Genomic DNA, 27,594 nt, shown 5'->3' on the forward strand with positions numbered 1-27,594 from the left:
CTTCACACAGGAGAGTCTTGACAGAGCAACGTGCTCAGGGCATCTTTAGCGTGAGCTTCCTCTGGGCTACACAGCAGGTCCTGGGGAAAGCAACATACAGACCATTGCGGGCACTGCCCTCTGGGGGTGAGGGGTCTGGGGCAGCAGCAAACTGGGAGGCCCCAGTCAAGAAGGATGGGGGTCACTACCCCCTCATCTGTCAAGAGCCTCCGAAGGGTGAGGCAGGGCTGTTTGTGGCAGGGAGGTAAATTAGCAGAGCCTCAGAGGGCTACAAGGGAAGAAGCCTGGTCTGCCATGATATCAAGTGGCTCTCTCAGTCACTCCTGGGGGGAAATCCTGATCTTGCGGCCTTTTCCTAGAAAACCCTTCCTGCCCTGTGTGGCCAGATCCCTCTTGTAGGGTAAACAGAACAGAACAGAACAGGAAAGCCCCTCTCTGCATCTGGCTGGCACCCAGCAGTGTTGAAGGAGGCTGTCGTGGTGCAGCGTGGCCTCTGTGACCCGAGGGCTCCCTCCGGACACACAGCCCGCCATGGCTGCACTTGGGGCTCACCCGCTGCTCCCCCGAGAGCGCTTCCAGGCGTCTCTGAAGGCACAGGAGTCAGCCAAAGGCGAGAGGAGACCACCAGAGGACAGCCCCCCAGGAGGCAGAGAGAGGGCCTTGGAAGGAGAAACGGGTGGGCCTCCAGGCAAACTGGACCTACCTTGAATTTCACCAAGGCCTGCCAAGAACTTCTCACCAGAGGGGCCAGGTCTTCCCCAGCCAGGAGAACTCAGCTGGGAGCAGGACCACCAGCTGCCCCAGGTCGCCCTGGACAGGGATGCAGCTGGGGCTGCAGCCTTCAGTGCTAGAACCGGGAAAGTGCCAGCAAACCCAGCGCCCTCGTGGGGACACCTGGCACCGTCTCTTACTGGGCCTGTGTGCGCCTGTCCCCAGTGTCGGGCGCCTACGACACTACCATCCTGGACACCAACCTCCCCTCCCACATGTGGTCCTCCACGCTGCCTGCGGGGTCCTCCATGGGGACGTATCACAACAACATGACCACGCAGAGCTCTTCCCTCCTCAACACCAACGCCTACTCAGCCGGATCAGGTAGGTAGCAGTGGCATACCCACCTCGCCGCACCTGCGCCGTGCAGCCGAAGGACCCCTTGGGCATTGGCCATCCCCAAGGCTTCCTGTGGGGTCCTTCTGTGCTCAAGCGCTCCTGGAGTTGTGCCAGAACCTCGGTTCAGCTCAGCTGAGAAGCTGCTTCTTCTGGGGTGTTAGAATAGAAACAAATGCATCTGCAGAACTAGTTCCTATCCCTGGAGCAAGTCCCTTCACTGTCTTAGCTTCAGGGTCCTCTCTGTAAAATGAGGTCAGTAACAAGAGAGCCTTTAGCTGGGCCCACTGTCCACTCTGAGTTTGATGGACCCAAGATCACCTGGAGCCCCAGGGATGGACGCCACAGACTAATGTTCAGCTCTCAGCTGCAAGGCAAGAGAACTGGCCATTAAGGTTTTTTTCTGGAAACAAAGAATGTAACAAAATAGAAAACCCTGATCCTGGCATGTCTTCCAGTCTCCCACAGTACCCGAGCCTGTGTCCCTGATCTGGGCTGGGTGTCCCTCTCAAAAGCCCTCCTCTTTCCCCCATGCAGTCTTTGGAGTCCCAAATAACATGGCATCCTGCTCGTCCACCCTGCACCCCGGACTCAGCACCTGCTCCTCAGGTGGGTGTCGCCGCCTTGAGTGGTCGTTTCTAGGCTCTCTGCTTAAAAACTTTAAGAATGCTCTCTCCTGGTGAGGGAAACAGCCCAGTTTGTACAGAAGAAAGCCTGCCTGCCAGGGGTGGCCCTGTGCACTCGGCCCCTCAGAGGCCAAGGCCAAGTGACTGTTTCGATTGTGGAAGGCACAGCACCTGGCCTCGGGACAGGGAAGCAGCAGCGGCTGGGCCTGAGCCCACACTGCCCTGCTGGCTCTCGGCTGGGCCCTTGATTGTCCGCCAGCGTTGAGGAGATGGAAGAAGTGGACTTAGGGTGTTTTCAGGGGGAAAGTTAATTTAGAAGAATCTTATTTCAGATCTTTTTATAAACATAGTAATTCACGGGCATAACTACATTGAGATAACAATGTTCCTGCTTAGCTTCCAATGCAAACATATTACAGAAACATTTATGTACTGTTTCTGCATATGTCATAATTGTACACATGCAAATGAGTTAGCAGCCACATCTTTTTTTTTTAAGATTTATTTATTTTGAAAGTTACACAGACAGTGAAGGAGAGGGAGAGAGAGAGAGAGAGAGAGAGGTCTTGCATCCTCTGGTTCATTCCCCAGATAGTTGCAACAGACAGAGCTGTGCCCATCTGAAGCCAGGAGCACATGGGTGCAGGGCCCAAGGACTCGGGCCATTTGCTACTGCCTTCCCAGGCCATAGCAGAGAGCTGGATCGGAAGTGGAGCAGCTGGGACTTGAACCAATGTCCATATGGGATGCCGGGGCACTGTAAGTGGCAGCTTTACCTGCTATACCACAGCGCTGGCCCAACCTTCCCCCCCCCCCCCCGCAAGAAATCAGTCTTCTTCCTGTAATATTGAGACTAGTATATGATATGGGTCATTTTTTAAAAAGATTTATTTTATTTATTTGAAAGGCAAAGTTACAGAGAGAGAGAGAGCTTCCATTCTCTAGTTCAGTCCCCCAAGTGACCACAATGGCCAGGGCTGAACCAGGCCAAAGCCAGGATCCAAGAACTTCATCCAGGTCTCCCATGTGCGTGGCAGGGATACAAACACTTGGACCATCTTCTGCTACTCTGCAGAAGACATTAGCAGGGAGCTGGATTGGAAGTAGAGAGGAAGTAGAGATGCCCATATGGGATGCCAGTGTCTCAGGCCATGGCTTTGCCTGCTGTGTCACAGTGCCAGCCGATACAGATATTTTCAATTTACTTCACTGGCATAACTGCAAGGACACATTTAGCATGGAAATTTCCAATACCCCCAGCTGCCCAGGATTCCACCAAACACAGAGGACCCCACTCCGGGCCCTGTTTGGCTATGAAGCACATGGGGATACCCAGGGATGTCTCCTGGCGGGCAAAAACCCCAGCTGCCCAGGATTCCACCAAACACAGAGGACCCCAGCTCCGGGCCCTGTTTGGCTATGAAGCACATGGGGATACCCAGGGATGTCTCCTGGCGGGCAGATGCTGCCACCTTTGCTAAGTCCTGGCTGAGTGAGGCCCCAGTGAAAGGTGTCCTGATGTCGAATCCGTGACTTGTGCTCCCAATGTGAGATGGGATGGAGTAGCCAGTGAGGAGTGAACGCCCCCACATTCTTCAGAAACAGTGAACTTGGAAATCATAGAGGGGTGGGGGGAGATCTGTGAGTTTGTGTTTACATCAAAAGGGAGTTAGAAGGGAAGCCAGCCTCTGCAGTCCCAATGTGTCCACATCTCTGACCCACAGTTCCTCCACTGTGTGTCATGGCACCCACGGACCCCCTGGGATGGCTTAGGATTCAGGGAATTCATGACCACCTGGCAGATCCCATGGGAAGCACTGTTGTTAGGTGTATGGGTCCAACTACTTGATAAGTGGAACTATCAGGAATATTTGGCCCAGGGTAAGGAGGTGGGATCATAAGGGGAAAAAAAAAGATTTACTGTGTCACTAAGAGTGTGAGAACCAAGAAAGTCTGGGAATCTCTGTTACCTGTGTGATCATTTATCGTGAATGTGGTGCGGGGACTCCAGGAGGCTGCCCTGGGTGGGGGCCATCCTCTGCGTGCCCCGTGCTCACCTGTCCCCAATCCCTCTCACAGTGTTCGGCATGCAGAACAACCTGGCCCCCAGCTCGTCCACCCTGTCCCACGGCACGGCCACCACCTCCACAGGTCAGTAGCCTGGGGTTGCAGCTCAGGGGCTGGGAAGCACCAGCTACAAGCAGCATGTGCAGTACCTGCAGCGGAAGGAGCAGAATGCCCCCAGTGAAGCTTTCCCACCGACGAAACAGCTCCCTCCGCAGCTAGAGATGCCAACCTTGACCTCTTCCTGGCTCTGCCTTGAGGAAACACACAGCAGGGCTGTCCTGTTAGCAGCATCTGCCCGCCAGGAGACATCCCCTGGGTATCCCCATGTGCTTCATAGCCAAACTGGTCAGGGTGGTGCTCTCGTCTGCTGTGCTGTCCTGGACAGCCCACTGTCACTCAGAATGGATCATCTGGTTGACTTTATGGCGCACACCCCAGGTCATACCTCTCTCTGTGCCAACAAGCGTCAGGGGAGGTGGGTGGGGGTCAGAAGAGATGTGAGCCTCAGCCTTAGTGCTCAACTCCCCTGCCGTTTAGCCAGAGTAGAAAGTCAAACACCCATAACACAACGAGGGGACCCTACAAGACAGTTGAGTGATACATTGTGCACAGCAGGAATTTAGAAGGGAGGGAGGTATGTGAGGGTCTGGTGGGACTCCCAGGAGGAAGTAGCCTTTGGAATATTAGGAGGTTATACACAAGAATGGGCCGTAAACCTTCATTGTTCCCCTGTGGCTGCAGCTGTCTCGTCTGTCTCCCCTGGACATGCTGCCTCTCCCAGGCTCCCCCTAAGCCACATGACCCACCCTCCCATGCTGATCCCACTCACTCAGTGGTTCCTCTCTTGCAGCATATGCTGTGAAGAAAAACCTGCCCCAGAGCCCTGCCGTTGCAAGCACTGCTGTGTCAACCTCAGCAGGTGAGTGCTGCTCCCAGGGGCCAGGGGTCAGGCTGGTGCCTGGAGAGGATTGCTCTGCTGTGCTCTGCAGTGTGTAGGAAGAGAGGCTGCAATCCACAAGTGGCCCGAGGTCCACAGACACAGCTCACTCCAGTAGTCTCTTGGATGTTTCTTGGGGTGAGCAGACATGAGCATCCCCTTGAACTTAACCTTGGCCTTGCTGTCCAAGGCCTGGCCCTTACACGCCAACCACCACCCTTGTCAGAAGGCCCTTAGCTCCTGTTACACGTAACCCATCATGAGGACCAGGCCCCCCTACTTCCTACAGACCCTTCATCAACTTTAGCTATTTCTTCCACTGCTCTGATCGTGGTATGCTTCCTTCCATTTGAGAATTCACTCATCTAGCAATTCTGTAATGAGACCATCCTTTGCATTAGACAGACAATGTTCTAAGTGCTGGAGGACAGCAGTGAACAAGGCAGGACGGACCCCTGCCCTCACCACACTGACAAGGCCAGTGGAGGAGGCAGATGACAAACACAAAGACAAGGTACACAGGATAGTTCCAGAAAATGACACAGAGCTTAGACCCAGCAAATAGTGATGGGATAGACAGGAGTATGTGTGCAGGATTTGCCTCCTTACAAGGTAATGCTTGAGATCTGAAGGATACAAATGAACCCCCAGAGCAGTTAAAGAAGGACTTGCTGGGAAGGGGGAATTTTACCTGCATGATTAAAAACCTGAACTCTCCAGGTAGGGAGGCAGCCCCATAATCAGCAGCCCAGAGCTTCTGACCTTGACCCAACCTCCTGGCAGCCAGGCCCAGCCAGGCAGGGAGAGTGTCCTTGGTCCCAGGATGCTTCATGGTGACCGCTGTCAGTCTGAACCAGGAGAAACACCCTCCAATCTCTCTCTTTCTCCTTCCTCTTCACTCAAACATGTTCCCTTCCTCTTCACCCCCTTCCTCTCCAGCCTGCACCACAAGGGTCCAGAGTGATGAGCAGTTGCACAAGGATTGCAAGTTCCTGATCCTGGAGAAGGACAACGTGCCTGCCAAGAAGGAGATGGAGCTGCTGATCATGACCAAGGACAGCGGCAAGGTCTTCACCGCCTCCCCCGCCAGCGTCGCTGCAAGTACGGCAGAGCCCGGGGCCTGTGGGACTCAGGTTTCAGGAGAAAGGCAAAAAGCATAGGCAGCCAAATGTCCTAGCAAGGTGGTTTGAGACATTTAAATCATGAAACCACGGCGGTCCCATTCTGATGAAAAATGCCAGCCCACTAGGATGTCACAGGGTCTGCCTTGAATGCAGATGAATTGGGGAAAATCAGGGAAGAGCTCCCTGCAGGCCAGGATGGGGGTGGGGTGGGAGTGTGGGGATGGGGTGGAGGTGAGGGTGGCTGGGCTGTCATCTTTTCAGGCTGACCTTGACCTCCCCCAGCCTGTGGGAAGAGAATATTCTGGGTTGTCATGGGTTCTGGGCACAGCTTCCTTTTCAGATGACACCCTGAAAAAAGAAAAGCAGGCTGCCTACGCTGCTGACGCCTCCCTGAAGGCTGAAGCTAACGGTAAGGATGAACCTGACCTTTGTCTGCTTCAGCTTCAGCCCAGCTGCACTTCATTGCTTTGTCTTCTCACTAAGCGGGGTGTGGGTCCTGGCTCAGCAGCACCCGGGAGTGTGTTGGAATGACGGGATCCTGGGCAGGTGAAGCAGCCACTGCTTGGGATGTCTGCGTCCCTGGTCAGAGTGCCTAGGAAAGGGGTCCCAGCTGCTCCACTTCCTATCCAGTTTCCTGCTAATGTGCCTGGGAGGCAGCAGGTAATAACCCAAGCACTTGGGTGTCTGCCGTGCACAGGGGAAACGTAGATTGAGTTCTGGGCTCCTGACTTTAGCCTGACCCGCCCTAGCTGTTGGGCCCCACCCTCCCCACTCCCTCTCTCCCCCTCTCCGTCACTCTTTCAAATAAATAAGTAATGCTTTAAAAAAACATACTAGCCCACACCTGCTGAGTTAAGCTGTATCTTAATGAGCTCCCCAGGTGACATGTATGAGAGTGGAGCAGGGGCTCCCACTGGCAGGTCTTACTAGGCCTCCTAGAATGCTCCAAACTAGCAGAAGAGTGCTTCCCAAAGCATGGTTCCAAAAGCATTAGCTTTTCCCCCAGATGTGTGGATTCTTCCTCGGAAAACCACATATCCTCACAAGGCCCTGTAGAATTTCTCCAAATCGCTGTTTCCGGTGAGGTCAGTAGAAGAAGGAGACTTTTTTTTTTTTTTTTTTTTTTTTGGACAGGCAGAGTGGACAGTGAGAGAGAGAGACAGAGAGAAAGGTCTTCCTTTTGCCGTTGGTTCACCCTCCAATGGCCGCCGCGGCCGGCGCGGTGCGCCCGGCGCACCGCGCTGATCCGATGACAGGAGCTAGGAGCCAGGTACTTATCCTGGTCTCCCATGGGGTACAGGACCCAAGCACCTGGGCCATCCTCCACTGCACTCCCAGGCCACAGCAGAGAGCTGGCCTGGAAGAGGGGCAACCGGGACAGAATCCGGAGCCCCGACCGGGACTAGAACCCGGTGTGCCGGCACTGCTAGGCAGAGGATTAGCCTAGTGAGCCGCGGCGCCGGCCTAAGAAGGAGACATTTTTAAATAAATGAAAATTAAGTCAGTGAGCCTCTGGACAAGGGAGGCAACTGGAACCTGACTTGAAGTCTCCAAAAGTTGGAGCCTGGCAGTGAAGCCAAGACCCTTTTCAGAGTCTGGAGAAGGCTGAGCACCAACAGCCCAGGAGATTCCAAGTTGCCCACAAACACTCCACGTTGAAATAGCGTCAGGGACTCAGGGGAAACCCTCGCCGAGTCCATTCTCGCCCCGCATCCCCAGTTCCGTCCACCCCAGGTCAGGAGTATGTGTTCCAAGTCCCTTCATGCAGAAGTCGGTCATTTCCCACGACACGTTCACCATTTGAATGCAAGTGTTCCCCGGCACGGCCTTCCCCCGTGTCCCGGGCGCTAAGTGTTTACAGCCGTGCAGGGCCACAGCGCTCTGCTTTGTCCCACCCTTGCTGGCAGAGCCGCATCGTCACGTCCCAGAGCTCAGGGAGAAATGTTCCTGATACTTCTGCATGTTGCTGTCCTGCAACACCTTTTCCTAAAGCCCTGCCTGCCCTGCATCCCACACCAGGGACAGTTGTGTGGGCCCCTCCATTTCCAAAGCGCAGGCCCAGACCCACATACTCGCTGTCTCTCTCTCCAGGAGACCTCAAGTCCATGTCCGCCAAGGGCAAGGCCGGCTCCGCAGGTAAGAACTGAGGGCCCTGCAGTGGGAGGCAGTGGGACAGGCAGTGGTCCCCTTGTCTGAAGCCAGAGCACACAGGCTCAGCTCAGGGCTGGTGCTTCTTGGGCCCAGGCGCCCCTACTTGCCTCCCACCTTGGGCTCTCGCTCCAGCATGTCCCAGCAGGGCAGGAGCATCATGGCAGGACTCCCCTGTGTCCCTGTGGGACCTCCCAGCCCTGGCTCCTGGGGACGCGGAGCCCTGCTCGCCTCCTGCCCTTTCCATTCTCTGTGCTCCTTCTTGGGCGGCAGTGGGTCCAGGCCTCCCCGTCATTTTACAGAACCTCAAAGCTTTCTTTGTAAGAAGATTTTCTGAGCTTCCTGGGTGCCCTTCACATGCTATGTGTGATTCTGGGTGCTGTGAGTATTACAGAGGAAGAGCTGGGTGAACCCTGACCTGACCTGAATGCTTTAGGGCTAGGCCTGAGCAGGTGGAAGAGGTGGGGCAGGTCATTGTAACTTCACAATGACAGAACTGCTTCAGCTGCCTGCTGGGGCTGCAGACTGCAGATGCCTTGTTTCATTGACCAGCCCTCTTAGGAAGTAACCTAGCCCCCATTTTATACGCAAGGAAACAGAAGGTTAAGTGACCCCCTCCTGGTCACACAGCTCATGTTCTCATGCTCAGGATTGTTGGACTCCTGCCCTCTCCCACAAGGCCCTGTGTTCCTTCCAGGAGCCAACCTCCCCCTCCCCAGGGCTGCACACACTCACCCAAGCCCACAGGAAGTCACTAACAGCCAGACCATCTGGAGGGAGAAGGGCAGGGGCCACTCACCTGCGTTGTCTCACGGCTCCTGTCTCTTCCACAGAAATCCACGGCTACGACCACGGCGGTGGTGGCGGCGGTGGCCGAGGTGGTGGCGGTGGCGGCGGCGGCGGCGGCGGCGGTGGGGGCCCGTGGGGCGCGGCACCGGCTTGGTGCCCGTGTGGCTCCTGCTGCAGCTGGTGGAAATGGCTGCTGGGCCTGCTGCTCACCTGGCTGCTGCTCCTGGGGCTGCTCTTCGGCCTCATTGCTCTGGGTACGTGAGCAAGGTAGCAGGGCAGCTGGCGAGGTGGCAGGAGCCCACAGGCCTGGCTGCACATTCAGGGGTCAGTGAATGGTCCCCGTTGCCTGAGATCGGCAGGCAGTCGCCTTGAGGCCCCAGGAGGCGTGGGGCAGCTGGGATTCTGCTGCGGCTCCTGATTCCATTCCAGCCCTCTGCCCCTGTGGTCACCTGCAGCAGGCACATGCCTGCCCGTTTTGTTTCTTGGTGGCTTCTCACACCACGGCCCAGGGGAGCGAGGGCAGCTTTATCACCCATCTCAGATGGGAGAGCGACGCCCATTTCTGTAAGACTGGGGGAGGGTGTGGAGGAGCTGATCCTGCTGGTGCCCACGGCAGGTCATCCCCGCATCACTAGTTCAGCAGCACCAGGAAGCTGTACCTGGCCAGGAGCCCGTGGGGGTGTCACTGACACGGCCTCTGCCCTTCCACTCCAAGGTGAGGAGGTGAGGAAGCTGAGAGCCCGCGTGGATGAGCTGGAGAGGATGCGGGGCGGCGTGATGTACCGTGAGGACACCCTGGGGAAGAGCAGCAAGGACCGCCTGCAGGCGGCGCCCGGCGTAGGGGCAGGAGTGGGCAAGGCCGGGCTGGATGGCCACAGCCAGGAGGCGCTTTGGCTGTTCGTGCGGGAGAGGCTGATGACAGAGCAGGAGAACGGTGAGAGCCTCCGGGGCCCAGCCTGCACCGCGTGTCTGCTGTACGTGGGATGATGCGTATGTGTGTCCTGGGCCACCACCACCTGCCCTCAGCCCCTCTTCCCGTGCCCACCTGAGCCAGGGATCAGGACCAGGGCTGGGACCCCATTTTTGTTTTGTTTTACTAATGTGGGAGGCAGAGAGGAAAAAAAGAGAGAATGCGCTCCTATTCACTGGTTCATTCCCCAAATGTCTACAAAAGCTGAGGCAGGGCCAAGCCAAAGCCAGGAGTTGGAAACTCAATCCTGGCCTCCCACATGGGTGGTTCAACTACTTGAGCCATCACTGCTGCCTCCCAGGGTGTGCATTATCAGGGAGCAGGAAGCTGGCATTGGGAGCAGGAAGCAGGTGTGCGATACAGGATGCCTGGGATGAGTGTGTTAGCCACTGTGACAAACACCTGCTCCTGTGTTCCCATTTCACTGCTGGGAAAACTGAGTCCTGAAGCTAATTGCCCAAGAGCCCTCCACTAGCCCGGTTTAGAACCTTTTCCTAGTGCTAACCAGTTTCTTCTGGCCATCCCGTGATCTTCTTGTGTATGTGTGAGGGACATGGAGGATGTGGCACTAACTCGGGATTTACTCTCTCTTGTAGGAAACCTCCGGGGAAACCCTGGCCCTAAAGGTATTGTGGGGATGGAGCCCTTTGGGGCCCTCTTCCTGCACATGGCATTTCCGGGGTGGGCTGACGAGGAGCTGAAGGTTCTGATGCTGTCTTAGAGGAGGCTTGGGAACTGGCTGTCGAGGGAGAACCTCTTAGCTGGTGGAGGGGGCTCAGGGGCAGATCAGGGGAGCCCAGCCATGTGCCCAGGTGACACAGACAGGGACTGGGAGGGGCCCAGGCCACCAGTGGCTCCCACCCCTGTCTCAGAGTTTTCATGTCTTTCTGATTCCAGGTGACACGGGAAGTCAAGGCCCTAAAGGTAATACACAAGTGTGTTCTCACCGTGACCATCAGTGAGGGCTGACAGTTTAAAGTGGTCAACAGTGTCAGAAAGCCCAGCTCTGATCTAACAGTCGGGGGCACAGGTGTGCAGGGAGGAAGAGGTGTCCCATGGCCCAGCCGACTGGGGCTGGCAAACCACAGGGATCACCGGCAGCTCCTGGGCCCCGGAGCCTCTGATTCGGCAGGTGTGGGCGGGCCGGAACCCGTCCATCTTAATCTCCCCAGGCGGCTCTGCAGCCAGGCATACATGGTCCACCCGGAGCACCACCACACAATATGACAGGGGTCCCTCCTTCCTGAAAGACCCCCCACCGAGGGATCTGCTGCCCCTCCTGGCTCCCGCCAGCCTCTCCCACCCAGCCCCTGGGTCCTGCCAGGGCCCAGGACTCATGCCTCGGGAGCCCCTGGACCTGGTTGTCAGGTAGCACACAGCACGCCCGCTTCCGCTGGAACCACAGATCAACCACCAAGATCTTTGCACTGCGTGAGGCCGTTGTGCAGACGCTCCACAGCACGTGGGCACACTGCACTCGGCTTGGCCATCTGCAAGTCCGGTGGAACTGAGTGTCCATGATTTCGGTGGCTAAATGTGGCCATCCTGCACAAATCCTACCCATGGCTCCATTAGGCAACTTGCCACGTCCTCTGGCTGACTTCTCGCTTTGTCCTTTGTTTCTGCAGGAGACCGTGGGCTCCCTGGGACTCCAGGTGTGTAACGCTGGCGACCTCTGACCCCATGGGGATGCTCAGTCCCAGCTGCTGTTTCTTGGGGGACTCAAGGCTGATGTTGTCTCTGTATCTGCAGGCATCCCCGGACCCCTGGGCCTCCGTGGCCCGGAAGGACCAAAGGGGCAAAAAGGCAGCGTGGGTAAGAAACGCTTTTTCCACTCATTTACTCGCTCGTCTGTTCAGTCAACAGCGTTTGTTAGGTGCCAGCTCTGTGCTGGGGCCCCTTGTAGAAGACATGGTGGGGCTGAGATTTGAGTGGCAGGGGAGAGAGTAAGGACAATCAAGGCGTGAAGGATGGCACAGGTGAGGGGGCAGGACATGGATGTACATGACAGAGCCTGGGGGGACCTTGGGGGTGAGGGCTGAGGGCGCTGATCTGACAGAGGGCTCAGAGAAGGCCTCCCTGCAAGGCCACCAATGGAGCAAAGACTGGAAAGGAGCTGGGATCTGGGGGAAACGTTCCCAAGGGAGCAGCCAAGGCCAAGGCCAAGGGCAAGTTCAGGGAGCGGCAAGAAGAGGCTAGGTGCTGGCAAGGCCAAAGCAGACAGCCCAGGGAGGGCTTGAGGCCAGCACGGGGACATCTGCTGTGCTCGCAGAGGTCTAAGGGACATTCGCAGGGTTAGGGCCTATGGGACCTGCTTTCTGACTCCTGGGTGGAGCCAGGGCTCCGGGGGCTGGGGAGAACCATGGAGGCTGGGGAGGAGACTCCAGGCGCGAATGCGGCCACAGGCTGCCTGTGGGGCCCACAGCCATCGCTCAGGATCCTGACTCTGGGGCGGGCCGTTCCCTTCTCCAGGAGATCCTGGCATGGAAGGACCCATGGGCCAGAGAGGGCGAGAAGGCCCCATGGGACCTCGTGGTGAACCAGGGCCACCTGGGTTCGGAGAGAAAGGGGAGAGAGGTAAGAGCCAACCCCTCTACCAGGAGCGTCAGTTGCGCCTGCCCATCCTCTGCTCCAACTTCCCCCTCCCTTCTTTCAGTAGCGTTTCTCGAGCACCTGCCTTGAGCCAGGGTCTGTGCTGGGCCCTACAGAAACAGTGGCCTGGCCTTGGGGCATGGGCCAGGCTGCAGGGCAGGCCTAAGGCTGAGGATCTGTCTTGGATGCTCAGAATCCACAGGGAAAGTAGCCCCGGGAGCCTTGGCCTTCCCAGAGCGGGGAAGTGAGGCACGTGTGGCATCAGGCAGGGGGAAAACAGAGGGAGGACTGGGCGTGGCAGGAGGCAGCATGGGGTACAGGCCTTGGAGCCCCTCGGGGCTGGAAGGAGGCAGGGGAAACCCAGGCCCAGGCGGCACTGGAAGGGCAGAGAAGGTTTAGCAGTTCAGTCTGTAACCTCGGGACTGCTGTATCTGGGAAACTGAGGCACACTCCAGAAATCCTCCAGGCCAGTACTCCAGCAAGGAGCCTCCTACCGGTTTCCCTCTCTTGTAATATCACTGACTGCAACAACAGGTGATTGGGAGAAACCCCTGGGGGCCAGACGTCATGGAGTTCATGCAGCAGGGACTTTGCTGACCTGTGGCCTCCTGCAGGCACCATGTGGCTCTGAGACCACAGCAGGATGGAAGCGTCTCCTCCAAATGGCACGTGGGCAGGGGGGCAGCCAAGCTGGGGCTCCCTCTGAGTACCCACTCTTCCACCTTTCCCCAGGCGCTGCTGGTGAACCAGGTCCTCACGGGCCCCCCGGTGTCCCGGGTTCTGTGGGTCCCAAAGGTAAGCAGGTGCCCAAAACACTTGCAGGGAGGGGCCCCAGAGGCCAGCGCCGCCCGCTGCCCCAGGCCTGTGTGGGGACTCCCCTACCCCAAGGAGCCCGCAGGGCTCAGGACCGGGGCTGTAGTTATGGCCCCAGAGCAGGACGGGAGCGACATTTCTTCTCTCTTGAACTCTCCTTTATGTGGCCCCTCCTGGAGGTCAGATTCTAGAGAAAATCAGGAGCTGGAGAGTTTGCTCCACTGACTGGGGCCCAGATGCACACACAGACAGCCACGTGTGTGGGTGACATGGAATCGGGCCCTTCTCACAGTGTGGTGCCTGTGCTCACGCCTCCTCCCCAGCCCTGGCCCAGGCCAGTGTCTTGCTCTGACCTCCCCACCACCACCCCGGCAGCCATCTCCCTAAGAAAGATAGAACGTTGGGGTCTTTCCTGGACCCCCTGATGCGACAGGCCCCCCCCCCAGCCCCATGCAGGCAGTACACACCTCCAGCGCCCACCCCCTACCCTTCACCCTGGGGTCCCATGTCCCTGGCCTGTACCTGGCCCTCTGCTGATTGTGGTCTCCTCCTCCTCAGGTTCCAGTGGCTCTCCTGGCCCTCAGGGGCCCCCAGGTCAGTAGGAAAAAGGCACCTGGGCGGTGCCCGTGAAGTACCTGTGTGTGTGCACGGCTGTGGTGCGTGGATGCATGCAGACGTGGTAACCGTGTGTGTGCCTGTGTGTGCGTACAGGTGTGGCACCCACGTGTGTGCCTTGTGGTACCTGTGTGGGTGCCTGTGTGAATCTCTGTGTGTATGCAGGTGTGGCACCCATGTATGTGCCTTGTGGTGCTTGTGTGAGTGTGTGTGTGCAGGTGTGGCACCCACTTATGTGCCTTGTGGTCCCTATGTCTGTGTGTGTATAGCCATGGTGCCGGTGTCCACTTATGTGTCTGTGCGGTGCCTGTGAGTGCATGTCTGTCCCTCCCAAAGCCGAGGCTCTTATCCACCTGCATGGCTTCCTCTGCTGAGCAGGTGCCATAGGTCTCCAAGGGCTCCGAGGTGAAGTGGGACTCCCTGGTGTCAAAGGTGAGCTGGGGGAAGGGGCTGTCACCCTGAGGATGCCTCTCGCTCGAGAAGGGGGAGGGGCAGAGGTCTGCTGGACATGACCCCCAGGCTGTGCAGCCCACGGGCAGGAGGCGGGAGGTGGGAGACAGGGGCGGGGGAGCTCAGATGGCTGGAAGCAGCTGCCCTTCCTTGCTCATCTCTCACAGCTCTCTCTACAGCCAGGTGTCTGTTTCCCTTCCAGGTGACAGAGGCTCCATGGGACCTCCAGGCCCCAAAGGTGAGTTGCTGCCACCACTGCTCCGTCATCACTGTGCCCTGCCCACTCCTGGATGCCCGGATGTGGCCCCTGCGCTGGGATCTGAGAATGCCTGTGGTGCTAGCTGCTGGGCCCTCAGCCAGACATGGAGCTGAGAGTTCTCTCTAGCCTAGCCTCTCAGAGAGGGAAACTAAGGCACAAGGCGGGGAGTAAAGTAACCCAGTCACGTGGCCGGGCTAGCGTGGTGCTCAGGCATAGGGGACGCAGCCTGGGCAGGGGTCTGACCTCTGGTCCGGGATGAGAACTACCCTGTGGCCCAGTGCCCCACTGCTGGGGAGACGCTGCCCTGCCCCCAGCTGATGCCCTGTCCCATGTGTTTCGCAGGTGACCAGGGCGAGAAGGGACCACGAGGCCTCACAGGTCAGTCCCACACTGACACACAGCACAGGTTGGCAGTCTCTGGATCCCGGGAGGTGGGGAGAGTGCTGACATTGGGGACGGAGTCTCTGCACACCTTCGGGGCACCTGTGATGTAGAAGAAGCTTGAGACAAGATCAGCTTCAGCCCCGGGTGGAGGTTAAGCAAGCGTCTTGTGTCCAAACAGTAGATGTTTGGGTGCAGAAAGGGGAGCTTGGGGCCTCTGATTCTTTGGCGGAGTCCAGTTGGGAAAGTGAAATTTTTCCCAAAGCAGCAGGAAGTTAGCACCACCTGCACCCTCTCAGCCCTTGGCATGATTAAAGAGATGGATTTCTAATAGCCCTGGGATGCCAGGGGGACCTTTCAGTTTCCAAGGAAACCGGACACACAGATCGCCATGTGTTCCCCCCAGTCCATGCCAGTGGCCCTGACCTTGGAACCCTGGCGGAAGCGGCCTCCCTGGCCTCCTCTGGCTGGCCGGTTGGGCTGGGGGAGGTGTGTGCATACCGCTGCTGTGATGCACACGCGCCCTGCAAGCCTCCGACCCGCTGGTCCTCTGTCCTCTGCAGGCGAGCCCGGTGTGAGAGGTTTGCCTGGGGCCGTGGGCGAGCCCGGGGCTAAAGGAGCCATGGGTAAGTGCCCCAAGGGAGCCTCTCCTGCCCTCTGCCCCCCCACACCTGCTAGAGTCACCCTCTGAGGGCCATTTCTGGGGGTCAGGTTGTCATCCCCCCCAGGCTTAGGGAGCTATAGTCTCAGGGTTTTGAGGAATTTCTCCTCCCTGGGGCCCTGAGAAGGCTTGGCAGTGCCAGGCCCATCTACCCTGGTTCCTGCCCACAAGCTGTCTAGTCCTCTGGGGGAGACAGAATGTATTTCAGTCTCCTGGGGCCCTTGGGCATTCTGTGTTAGGGCCAGTGTCCCAGCCAGGTCCAGCTCTGAACCCTGACTCAGGGGCCAGTCCTCCAGGGCATGAAGCTAGCTAAGAACACTAGGGGCCAGGGCTCTGTATCAGGCCTCACCCATGGAGACGTGGCACTTCCGTGGTCACTGACCCCATGGCTGGTGAGCACTGGCTGTGGAGGGCCCCATGCTGGGCCAGTAAGACACTGAGCCTCCTCCAAGGGGAGATCCAGCTTGCACGGGCGACAGGAGAGGCGGAGTGTACTAGGACAGCGTGGAGGGAGGGGCCTGCCGACCAGAAGGGAGGAGGGAACGGCGTTGCCAATGGCCACAAACCTTAGGGATTTTAGAAAACTCCAGCTGTGCGGAGACCACGACATAAGTGAGGGGGAAGAGTGAGGCGCGGTCCCGGGGAGACACCTCTGGGCACCGGGGTTAGGGTCCCCTGAGAGCAGAGATGAAGACTCGGAGGGCCTGGGCTCTCAGGACCTCGAGGAGGTGCAGCCAACCTCTGCTGAGCTGCTGTGCTCTGGCCACGCGTCCCAGTAGGGAGCCGCCAGCCAGGGGCAGGGGCAGGGGCAGGGAGAGCACTGTGTCCAGAGTTGGTCACTGCCAAGGCTTTCCCCGGGCCTTGAGGGGTTCAGGAGGGGCTGTGTGGGGTCCCACACGGGGGACAGCGTGCTGCAAAGCCTTGGGTAGGAGAGGGCCAGAGCCGCAGGCACAGCTCCAGCAGAGACTGATGGGCCTTTCCTCTCCTTTACCAGGTCCCGCTGGCCCCGACGGACACCAAGGCCCACGAGGTTGGCACCCGGTCCGCTGTCTTCCCTGTCACCTCCTCCATTTGCCTTCTCCTCCCTGTCCTCCAACCCTTGCCCCACTTACGTCCCCACCATGGCAACACTCAAGGGGCGACAGACACTTGGAAGTGGGCGTGGCCCAGCTGTTGTTCCCACCCCTTCCCCAGCCCCGGCAAGCCAGGCAGGAAAAGCCCACGAAGCACCAGCAGGTCAGCTGTGCTAAGGGGCGGCCCTGGTACCCAAGTCATACTCTCTCGCAGGTGAGCAAGGCCTGACAGGGATGCCGGGAACCCGCGGCCCACCAGGACCTTCAGGAGACCCAGGAAAGCCAGGTAACGGGCAAGGAGAGGGAGCCAGGCCCCGCTCGGTGTGTGTGTGCCTGTGTGTGCAGGTGCGGATGGGATGCCTGTTGCACCACGTGTGCCTTGCCTGTTTTCCTCCAGCGGGTCAGCGGGGAGCAGCCCCACCTCTCAGGTGACGCTGCGTGCAGTGATGGCACCTCCAGGTCCCCACCGCTGTGCAGTTAGGGTTCCCGGCCGGAAGCAAGGCGCCCCAGCCGGGAGCAGGGGCTCTCGCAAGTGCAGACTTGAACGGCACCTCAGTGCCTGCTCCTCTGAGCTCTTCCCTTCCTCTCCTCGTCTCCGGGGGCTGGACCCTCACTGACACAGATGGGAGCCTCGAGAGAGGGAGTCGGGGCAGCATTCGGGCCCTGGGCGCGTGAGCACCCTCGGTTCCTGTGGCAGCCCAAACAGGCTCAGAAGCCCCACCTGGTGGAGCCCTAGGTTGCTTCCTTGCAAAGCCCAGGTCTGGGAGGACGCTGGAGCCCAGCTGCCCTGGCTCGGGGCTTGTCCTCTTGACCCATCGACCCCCGCTGCCATGTCCACCTGCTCCTGCAGCTGAGGTGTGGCTGCTCAGGGACACCTGGACCCTTCAACACTTCCCTCTTGTGTCTTCTTCTTTCAGGTGTCACAGGACCCCAGGGACCTCAGGGTGAGTCATCTTGTCACTCCTAGCTGCCAAGCCTCCCACCTGCCCCTGCCACAGTCAATTTGGCCAAAGCTTTTCCTACCCCCACCCTCTGCAAACAGGGGTGCAAGGTTCTTTCACTGTTTTTTTTTTTTTTAAGATTTATTTATTTGAAAGGCGGAGTTACAGAGAGGCAGAGAGAGAGAGAGAGAGAGAGAGATAGGAAGGTCTTCCATCTTCTGGTTCATTCCCCAAATGGCCGCAATGGCTAGAGCTGAGCTGATCCGAAGCCAGGAGCCAGGAGCCAGGAACTTCTTCCAGGTCTCCCATGTGGGTACAGAGGCCCAACCCCTTGGGCCATCTTCTGCTGTTTTCCCAGGCCATAGCAGAAAGCTGGATCAGAAGTAGAACAGCCGGGACTTCAACTGGCACCCATAAAGGATGCTGGTGCTGCAGGTGGTGGCTTTACCCGCTACGCCACAGCGCTGGCCCCTTACTGTGGGTTTTGAGATGCACCTTGGAAAGGAAAACTAAGCACACAACAGTCTAGAAGGTCATTCTGGTAGAGATGAGGTGACACGGTGTGCCCAGTCTGTCTGCCTGTGCCTTGTGGTGCAGGGATCCCCCAAGGAGATCCTGAGCCCAGAGGTGAGTCCCACAGAGGACTCTGGTGCCCCACTTGGTGGGGGTTGAAGGGAATGGCGCTCACCCTCCTGCAGAGGCCCTGTTCTCTGGGGGCAGCCTCAGGGTTGAGGCCTATCCCAGAGTTGGCCCAGTGTGCACCCATCTGGACCTAAGAAATCATCACCCGACTCTAAAGAATATTGGATAGGGGCTGGCGCTGTGGCGCCACAGGTAAAGCCGCCGCCTGCAGTGCCGGCATCCCATATGGGCGCCAGTTTGAATCCCGGCTGCTCCACCTCTGATCCAGCTCCCTGCTGTGGCCTGGGAAGGCAGTAGAAGATGGCCCAAGTCCTTGGGCCCCTGCACCCACGTGGGAGACCTGGAAGAAGCTCCTGGTGCCTGGCTTTGGATCAGCCCTACTATGGCCCTTGCGGCCATCTGGAGAGTGAATCAGTGTATGGAAGTCTGTCTCTCTCTTTGCCTCTGATACTGTAGCTCTGCCTTTCAAATAAATAAATAATTTAAAAAAAAAAGAATATTGGATAAAGATTTTAAAATGAAATCAAGCATCACCCCCCGCTCCAAAAAAAAAAAAGCAGAATGCAAATTGGCATCCTTCAAATGCTCCCAGGTCAAGGTTCTGTAGCTACAGGCAAGAAGAAGGTGCAGCCCTTGGTATAGGGAGCCCAGCCCCTCTCTACAGGCTGCAGGGGCTCATGGCCTTCGGGCTGAGCTCAAGGGCCTCCACCTGCCTCCAGCCCAGCTCTGCCCCACCTCGCAGAGGGAACAAGGCTCCCAGCAGGTGGCTCTGCCAGGGTCTCAGGGCTTCAGTGAGCAAACGTGGCCGTGCTGAGCAACAGAGCGCTGGCTGCCTCCTGTGTCTGCAGTTGCTGGGCTGTCGTCGTCATCCTGACTGTCTTGTTTTTAATCATCAGGCCTCCCAGGTACCCCCGGCCGGCCAGGGACTAAAGGTAAGTGATTTTCCAAATGAGATACTCTTGCCTCTCAGGAGCTGTTGTGGTGGGGGAGAGGGCCTGGAGGGAGGGAGGCCCATCTCTGGCCATAGCCTGGATCAACAGTGGCATCTAGTGGCCCAGCAGCCAGTGGGAAGGGGGGAGCCCAGAGATCTGTGCAGAGTGGCCCAGCCCTGGTCATCAGGCCCCAGCCGCCGCCCCATAGCTCTGAGCCTGGCTGGCTGGGCTCTCACTGGGGCGGTGGGGTGACACCCGTACACACAGGGACACTCTGGTTCTACCTGGCAGACTCCACGCCCAGCCGGTCCAGGGGAGCACAGAGCTCAGGGATGGCGTTTCTCCCTCTGCCCCTGGGACCCCACACGCCCTGCTCTGTCCTGAGCGGTCGCTGGTACCCTCCATGGCACCCTGGCAGTGAAATTGGTGCTCTCCCAAAACGATGCCCAGTGGGGCCCAGGAGTGCTTTGGGGAGAAGCAAACGTCACTCCAGGAGAACGTGAGCCCAGACAGGAATCCCCAGTCTGCAGACCCAGGCCTGGGTGCACAAGCCTCTAGTAGGTTTCCCAGGGGCGCCAGAAACCCACGCCTCCGTTGTGTCCTGGCCCTGGGGGCTGAGGCCCTCCTTGGACAAGGAGACCGTGGGGACGTTTCACCCAGCTTGATTGTGCCGTCTCCTGTTGTGACCCTCCCATCTTGAGTGTGTGAGTTCAGGGCTCTCAAATCTTGGGAAACTAAGAAGAGGGCCTGGAGGGATCCCCAGCCCAGGGGCTCCCCGCCCCCCTTCCCACTCCTGCCCTCATCCGGCTCCCCCAGGCTTGTCTGCAGCAGGCCCGGCCTGGGAGAGGTTTCCACCGCGGGCACGATGCTTGGGAAGGTGTGACTCCCACAGCCCTGTGCGCGTCTGCGTTTCTGTCTGCGTTTCCTCGCTCTGAGGCGCTGGTGGGAAAGAGCTGCTACCCTTTGCGTAGCTCTGCACGGCCCCTCCCCCACTGGCCCTGTCCTCTGACCTTGGGCTGACTCACCCACCTCAGATGACTCCCAGGGTGGGGGACGGGTGAGGCAGCCTCACTCCAGCCCCTCTGAGACTTGCCCATATGCTGCCCCGACACCCTCGGCGTGAAGACAAATGTGCAGCCCCCAGGTCTGGGGCTCGGAGACTGGTGCTTAACGCATCCCATTCTCCCCACCAGCTCAGGATTGATTTCTTGAGCCACTAAGTGATCCTGGGAATAACCGTGCTCCTCCTTGTCCTCCCAGGTGAACCTGGCGCTCCGGGCAGGATCGTGACTTCAGGTAGGTGGTCTGGGGAGGCACCTCCCCTGGAGCAGGGGCACCTGCCTGGGCTCTGGCTGGTGCCCAGGCCCTGTGCTGGGGGTGGGAGGCGGCAGTGGGCTGTCCGGATGAGCAGGGAGGGCGGAGCAAGGCCAGAGAGGAGGACGCGCCAGCCGGGGCCCCACTGCCCCAGCGGAAGGACGGGGCTCAGCGCACCTCGCCTTCCTGTTTCAGGGGGATCATCGACCATCACTGTCCCGGGCCCCCCCGGGCCTCCTGGCGCCATGGGCCCCCCGGGACCTCCAGGTTCTCCAGGTGAGTCCATTTTCTTGTTCTGCCTTAGTGAGCCCCGGGCCTTGGTTGCATTTAAGTCCAGCCCTGTTTTCCCAATTCTTGAAGCCCAGGGCAGGAAGGCAGGAGAAAGCATAAGGAGAGCCAGAGAAAACCAAGCTCTGGCACTCGGACAGCGAGGCAGGTCAGGCGTTCTCTCTCACAGCGCAGGAGGCCACGGCTGCCCTCAGCGTCTCAGGATGGGCACACGACTTCTGAGGTCACACAGGCAGTAAGCAGTGGGGTGAGGATTGGCCCCCATCACAGTCTCCAGGGTCTGTGAGCAGCCAGCTCAGCCCCGAGCTCCTGGCTCCTGTGGGACAGCGGTTTGAGAACAGACCCCAGGGCAGCCAAGGGCCAGGAACGGACAGGGGAGCACCTGCCCGGCCGCTCCAGGATGCGGTGGGCGGTGCTAGGAGCAATTTTGGAGAAAGCCATGAGCAGATAAGAGGATCATTTAAAAGAGCAGGACACGCCTCCACACGTGTTCTGTGGCTGCAACTACATGTTTTTTAAAAATATTTACTTGAGCTGGCGCCGCGGCTCACTAGGCTAATCCTCCGCCTTGCAGCGCCAGCACATCGGATTCTAGTCCCGGTCGGGGTGCTGGATTCTGTCCCGGTTGCCCCTCTTCCAGGCCAGCTCTCTGCTGTGGCCAGGGAGTGCAGTGGAGGATGGCCCAAGTGCTTGGGCCCTGCACCCCATGGGAGACCAGGAGAAGTACCTGGCTCCTGCCATCGGATCAGCGCGGTGTGCTGGCCGCGGTGGCCATTGGAGGGTGAACCAACGGCAAAGGAAGACCTTTCTCTCTGTCTCTCTCTCTCACTGTCCACTCTGCCTGTCAAAAAAAAAAAAAAAATTTACCTGACTTAGGAGACAGATGGGAGGGGTCTTCAAAAAGTTCATGGAAAACATGCATTATGGAAAAAAATCCATGCATAAATTTCAAAAAACTTTTTGTGCCAAAATAAAAAATTTAAAGGTTTTGTTTCTTTGAGAGGTAGAGTTACAGAGAAGGAGAGACAGAGAGAGATCTGACATCCACTGGTTCACTCCCTGATTGACCTCAATGGCTGCAGTTGAGCTGATCTGAAGCCAGGAGCCGGGAGCTTCTTCCAGGTCTCCCACATGGGTGCAGGGGCCCAAGGACTTGGGCCATCCTCTACTGCTTTCCCAGGCCACAGCAGAGAGCTGGATTGGAAGAGCAGCAGCTGGGACTCGAACCAGCGCCCATACGGGATGCTGGTGCCACATCCCATCTGCAGGTGGATGCTTAACCACTGTGCAGCAGCACCTGCCCTGCAACTGTATTTTACAAGCTGTGGAGAAAAAAAGGATGGTGGGCAGGAAGGATATAAAATTCTCCCAAAGCTCAAGAATTAGGAGTGAGCTTTTTCTGTTTTTCCAGAAGGACTGCATTTTTAAATTGTTTAAATTTGTTTAAAAGGTCTGTATACAGGCCGGCGCCGCGGCTCAATAGGCTAATCCTCCGCCTGCGGTGCCGGCACACCAGGTTCTAGTCCCGGTCGGGGCACCAGATTCTGTCCCCGTTGGCCCTCTTCCAGTCCAGCTCTCTGCTAATGCCCGGGAAGGCAGTGGAGGATGGCCCAAGTGCTTGGGCCCTGGCACCCGCATGGGAGACCAGGAGAAGCACCTGGCTCCTGGCCTCAGATCAGCGCAATGCGCCGGCCGCGGTGGCCATTGGAGGGTGAACCAACGGTAAAAGGAAGACCTGTCTCTCACTGTCCACTCTGCCTGTCAAAAAAAAAAAAAAATGAATACAACTTCTCCACTGGCAGGGTGTAGCAGCCTCCCTTTCCGACAAGCCCTGGGGACATGGTGGGGTGCAGAGGTGGCAGGCTGGCATCTTGGGGCCCTGGGGCCTCTCTTGTAGGCACCTGCCCTTTCTCCAGCCTTCTAGCTGTTGCCACAGGTTAACAGCCTTTTCTCCTCTACCACGTTTCCAGGCCCTACAGGTCCTGCTGGTGTCCCTGGACAGCAAGGTGCGTGTCTACCTGAGGGGGTTCAGGGCTGTGGGTGTGGAGAAAGTAGGGGTGTGTGTTTGGGAAAGGAAGGAGGAGATCCTCGGGGGAGCCACCCCCAGCCTGCCGGGCTGGAGCATGGACATTCTCACAAGCCAGAGGCCTCTCGTGATGGGACCCTGACCACCAAGCCATCGTCTGCCATTGACCGACCCAAATACCAAACGACAGCCCCACTGGCCCAGCTCCGGCTCCCCTGGGATGTTTGGTGGCAGACTTGCCAGCGGTCTTCGACGTGGTCCTGTCCGGGTCCTGTCCCACCCACTCTCCACCTGGGAAGGCAGGAAGCAGGAGTGCGGGAGGCGGGGCCGGTCTGACACTGTGTTCCCCACAGGCCCGCGAGGGGCGCCGGGGCTGGCCGGGGAGTCCTTCATGAGCAGTAGCAGCTCCATTTCTGAGCTCCTCTCTACCCGTGAGTGCACCTTCCCCCGGGGTTGTGGGGGGCGGAGTGGGAGAGCTGGGGCCGGCAGCAGCTGCACCAGGGAGACCGCTGATGGGAGGGCGACCAGGCCCCAGGGCACGCACTGAACACTGAGCTGGGACAGCTGTCCCAGAGGCCCTGGGATGCTGGGAGGACCAGGGTGAGGCCGGGCCATGGCGCTGAGTGTCACAGGCAACAGTAGTGCATCCCCCACTTGGCCCCAGGCCCGGGCTGGGCGGCTGGCTCCTGTCTTCTCCCATTCACAAAGTTTCAAGAGCCTGGGGCTGCTGCTGCTGTCATCCTACCTGCACCCCTGGAACACTGGCCACGGAGACAGCCACCTGCCCCGGCTGAGCACCGGCGCCGTGTTAGGGGCTCAGCACTCCGTGGCCTCTCGCCGAGTCCTCACAACAGGGCTATGATGCCGATCTCCTTGGCCCAGGGTGCAGAGCAAACCAAGGCCAAAAAAGCTGAGGTCTTGCCCCAAGTGGCAGGCAGGGGTCTGGACTCGGGCTACCCGGCACTTCACTCACACCCCCAAGTCAGCATCCGGGGCCCTGGACTTGACCCGCCCTCCCTGGGAGCCTTGTCCCTGGGGTGATGGGTGTGGACCAGGGTATCTGCCTCTGGGGGTCCTGGTGGGAGGTAAGGGCCTCACTGCAGGTGTGCTCATTTGTTTCTTCCTCTCTACAGAAGGCCTGGATTTACGAGGTCCCCCAGGCCCACCTGGACCACGTGGGCCACCAGGTGAGCCTCCTGGGCATCTTTGGGGTCAGGAGACGTGAGGCTCCGAGGGAGGGGTCCGGGCTGCTGCTCCCAGGGTGACTCACCCCCCTCTCTTCTGCAGGACCTTCCATCCCTGGCCCACCCGGCCCCCGAGGCCCTCCAGGTGAGAACCCACCTCTCTGCCGGGACGGGAGAGAGCACTGCTGGGGCTGACAGCGGGACCCAGAACGCAGCCCCCTGCAGAAGTGTCCCCAGCCCACCTGCCGGCACTAATCAGGCTTGGGCTTCTCTCCTAGGGGAAGGCGTGCCAGGCCCCCCGGGCCCCCCAGGATCCTTCCTGGCCAACTCAGGTAATGTCTGATCGTCCTGTCGTGTTTGTGTCAACTGTCCACATAGCCATTCGACCCCATGACAGCATGGCCTGGGTGCGTCTGCCACGCCAAGTGCTGTGCTGAGAGCTCATCACCACAACCACATACAAACTCCTTCTGTTCTCCGCAGAAACCATCTTCTCTGGGCCCCCCGGACCCCCTGGCCCTCCTGGCCCCAAGGGAGACCAAGGTGAGGACAGTGTCTCAGGAAGGCCCAGGGCCACTCTGTGACCCCTGCCCACCCGCCTGGTGGCCAGGAGCGTTTGCATGGGGCTGGTTGAGCCGGGTCCCATGTGAGCAGCCTGCAGCTCGGTGTGGGGAGGGGGAGTGTGAACACGGTGGTCACAAACGTGGCCCAGAGCTCCTGCTCCATGTTGGCTGGCAGGGAGGAGGGGTACAGGGAGCCCCAAGCTCTGTGCCTCAGCACCACAGTCCCTGCTCCCCGACCTGGGGATCACAGAAGCCACACCCCCTGATTGGGATGCATCTCTCAGCTCTCTGTCTCCTTCCTTAGGTCCCCCAGGCCCCCGAGGACACTCAGGTAAGGCAGAGCTGGCATCCGACAAAGCCTGAGCTGGGGCTGGGGTGACAGGAGCTGACCTTCCAAGACCCCTGAGCTTATGGGCAGTGCACTTGGTCCCCACAAGCAGGAGCAGATCAGAGACGTGTCTATGAATGGTCAAGTGTGTTGTGTGCATGGGTGTGCACACACGTGGAGGGAGCTCCAAGTACCATGTACCAAGCAGGGCAGCCCCAGCAGTCCTGGACTTCAGAACCCCGGGAGGGAGGCGGTAGGGAGGGCAGGGGTGGGAGACTAGGACTGCAGTCCCTGCAAGGGCTCCTCAGGCGAGCCAGGTCTCAGGGCTCTCAGCTTCCAGGAGGTGCCAAGCCCCCATCCACGGCAGCTCTGGCTCGCTGACTGCACCGTGTGTGTGCTTGGCTTCCAGCGTCCAATTCTCTCGGAGTCGATCTACAGGGACCACCAGGCCCACCTGGCCCACAGGGACCCAAAGGTGACAAAGGTCAGTGAGGGAGCAGCCAGGAAGGTGGGGAGGAGTGGGCACGGCCTGGCCCCAGAGCCCAGCGCCAGGATGGAGCTGTGAGAAGCTGTGAAGACCAAAGTCTTGGGAAAGAATAGGCCAGAGGGAGGAGGGACAAGGATGGGGAGCCGCAGTCTCTCTCCAAAGGGAGCTGGTGGTATTGTTGCTGAAATGAGACTGAGACTTGGGACAGTGGTAGAGTCACACGGTTACAGGTGTGGTTGGGCTTATCCAGGGCAGGCTTCCTGGAGGTGATGCAAACAGGCCTTTTTCTTTTGGATTCCAGGTGATCCTGGCATTCCTGGTGGGCCCTCCAGAGGTAAGACCCAAGGGTGACCCAAGTTCCTCTCTCCCTCTCTCTAGTGAGGCAGAGCCCCCCAGTAAGGATGTGCTTATCCATTCCTGCCTACCTGGGTTCCTTATTGATAGGCGCCTCCCCCACATGCTGGGATCCACGAGCTGCCTCTAAGGTTCCGTGGTCGTGGGGGTGGGGAAATGACCGAGCCATGCAAAGATAACAGCGCCAGGTGGGGAATGGCGGGGACCCCAGCAGGCCCAGGAGCCAGGGCCCCGGGGGAGGCAGGGGCTCTGCGAGGCAGTGAGCAGCTTGAGGGCAAGTGAGGTTTGCCTGGGCCCCACTGCCACTCCTTTCAGCCAGCACCGCTGTAGCCACTGCGTGCGCCTCTTCTTGGGGGCCAGCTCTTGGCTGGCTTCTCCCACTGAGAAGGCCCCTGTCCTCCCTGTGTGGGGCAGCCCCTGGGCCCCTCTTCAACCTGGCCTGTGTGGGGAAACCCACCGGGCGCCTCTTCTTGCCGCAGGGGGATCATCAAGCACCATGTACATGCAGGGCCCACCCGGCCCACCCGGGCCCCCGGGCCCCCCAGGCTCCGTCAGCAGCTCCAGTCGTGAGATTCAGCAGTACCTGGCTGAGTACCTGCAGAGTGAGTGCTGGCCCTCCACGCCTGGGGACACCTTAGGGCAGTGGAGAGCATGTGTGCACACACGCGCGTTTGTTCCTCCCCCACCTGCCCCTCACCCCATCTGGAGGCCCACTCACTCACATACACACTCTGGCACGCGTGTGCTCACACGTACCTCCCCATCCCTGCGCGAGAGTGAGTGGTCAAATGAGTGGCCAGTCGCAGTCTTGTTGGATCACAGCCTTCCCGGCCCACCTGACCCAGCACAGGCTGCTGCCTCAGTTTCTCCACCTGTAACAAGGCACCCAGGGTCCCTGCTGCCTGTGCCGTGGGGCAGGCACCTCATCCAGCTGTTCTGGGCACACCATGAGGAAGACCCGCCCTCTTGGGGCCAGGCTTGACTTTGGTGCATTCCTCTGCTGGCAGGTGACAGCGTCAGGTCTTACCTGTCTGGAGTCCAGGGCCCCCCTGGCCCCCCGGGTCCCCCAGGGCCCGTCACCACCATCACGGGCGAGACCTTCGACTATTCGGAGCTGGCGAGCCTCGTTGTGAGCCACCTGAAGAGTAAGCCATCCGCGGGCCCTGTACTCGGACACCCTCCTCCTGAGGGCCCGCTTCTCTTCCTGCGCTGTGCTCTGCCCTTCTGAATTCGCCTTTTCAATTCTGGACGTGTGAGATCAGGCCTCGGGGACCCGGGGATCCACTTCCAAGGGCCACGCGGAACGCCAGGATTTGGGAGCTTTCCTGCCTGGAACAGGCGTGTTCTCAGTCACAGGCTGCTGACCTGCTCGGGAAGGGGGTGCTGCAGGCTGGAGGGGGAGGGGAGGGGTCAGGCTGAAACATATTCTGGAAAACAGCCTGCATTTCTTACCAAAACAAAGACAGTCTCCGGCCTTTCTGTGCTTTCAAAACAGCCTCGCCATGCCCCATTCCTTCATTTCCCCAAAGAGAAGCCACTAGCGGACCAGGCCTTTCAGATCCTGGCATGGCGAGGGTGTGGCCTTGGAAGGGTAGGAGTGGCTAACCTGGGCCTTCTTGACCATAGCTTCTGGGTACAGCCTCAGCTCGGCCTCGGCCTCCATCTCGTCTGAAGACATCCTGGCGGTGCTGCAGCGTGAGTCACCTGCCGTGGGCTGGGCACCCCTTGACCTCACTTGTCAGGCAAGCCTGGTCCCATCGCCCCTCCCCCAGAGCTCCCCGGCTGCTTGCTGAGCCTGCAAAGGGATGGTAACCCTCCCCCTCCAACACCAGGAAGCTGAGAGGCACCCCTGCCAGGGCCTGGGAGTTCCCCGCCCCCTCCCCCCGACCAGGGTGGGCCTGAGCCCGGCACCCACAAGAGTCA

At 59.2% G+C, this 27,594-nt stretch overlaps 1 protein-coding gene across 3 annotated transcripts in view; it reads left to right on the forward strand.

Moving 5' to 3' along the window:
- Positions 1–27,594, forward strand: part of COL17A1 (collagen type XVII alpha 1 chain) — a 49,240-nt gene that overhangs the window by 17,104 nt on the left and 4,542 nt on the right. For all 3 annotated transcript variants that reach the window (XM_089314353.1, XM_008270477.5, XM_070057271.2), the window contains 38 exons: positions 937–1,095; positions 1,645–1,716; positions 3,813–3,884; positions 4,651–4,719; positions 5,677–5,838; positions 6,190–6,270; positions 7,953–7,997; positions 8,843–9,052; positions 9,514–9,732; positions 10,365–10,394; positions 10,666–10,692; positions 11,397–11,423; positions 11,521–11,583; positions 12,241–12,345; positions 13,093–13,155; positions 13,732–13,767; positions 14,167–14,220; positions 14,441–14,476; positions 14,840–14,875; positions 15,442–15,504; positions 16,534–16,569; positions 16,827–16,898; positions 17,530–17,556; positions 19,092–19,127; positions 20,388–20,423; positions 20,637–20,717; positions 22,700–22,735; positions 23,109–23,186; positions 23,889–23,942; positions 24,043–24,084; positions 24,218–24,271; positions 24,423–24,482; positions 24,807–24,833; positions 25,240–25,314; positions 25,619–25,651; positions 26,151–26,273; positions 26,679–26,816; positions 27,298–27,366. In XM_089314353.1, the coding sequence (XP_089170479.1) occupies positions 937–1,095; positions 1,645–1,716; positions 3,813–3,884; positions 4,651–4,719; positions 5,677–5,838; positions 6,190–6,270; positions 7,953–7,997; positions 8,843–9,052; positions 9,514–9,732; positions 10,365–10,394; positions 10,666–10,692; positions 11,397–11,423; positions 11,521–11,583; positions 12,241–12,345; positions 13,093–13,155; positions 13,732–13,767; positions 14,167–14,220; positions 14,441–14,476; positions 14,840–14,875; positions 15,442–15,504; positions 16,534–16,569; positions 16,827–16,898; positions 17,530–17,556; positions 19,092–19,127; positions 20,388–20,423; positions 20,637–20,717; positions 22,700–22,735; positions 23,109–23,186; positions 23,889–23,942; positions 24,043–24,084; positions 24,218–24,271; positions 24,423–24,482; positions 24,807–24,833; positions 25,240–25,314; positions 25,619–25,651; positions 26,151–26,273; positions 26,679–26,816; positions 27,298–27,366 (2,706 nt within the window). The remainder of the gene's footprint in view (positions 1–936; positions 1,096–1,644; positions 1,717–3,812; positions 3,885–4,650; positions 4,720–5,676; positions 5,839–6,189; positions 6,271–7,952; positions 7,998–8,842; positions 9,053–9,513; positions 9,733–10,364; positions 10,395–10,665; positions 10,693–11,396; positions 11,424–11,520; positions 11,584–12,240; positions 12,346–13,092; positions 13,156–13,731; positions 13,768–14,166; positions 14,221–14,440; positions 14,477–14,839; positions 14,876–15,441; positions 15,505–16,533; positions 16,570–16,826; positions 16,899–17,529; positions 17,557–19,091; positions 19,128–20,387; positions 20,424–20,636; positions 20,718–22,699; positions 22,736–23,108; positions 23,187–23,888; positions 23,943–24,042; positions 24,085–24,217; positions 24,272–24,422; positions 24,483–24,806; positions 24,834–25,239; positions 25,315–25,618; positions 25,652–26,150; positions 26,274–26,678; positions 26,817–27,297; positions 27,367–27,594) is intronic.

This window comes from Oryctolagus cuniculus, chromosome 15 (assembly GCF_051225735.1).
Source record: "Oryctolagus cuniculus isolate XC-2025 breed Fujian yellow rabbit chromosome 15, ASM5122573v1, whole genome shotgun sequence".
NCBI classification, from domain to species: Eukaryota; Metazoa; Chordata; class Mammalia; order Lagomorpha; family Leporidae; genus Oryctolagus; species Oryctolagus cuniculus.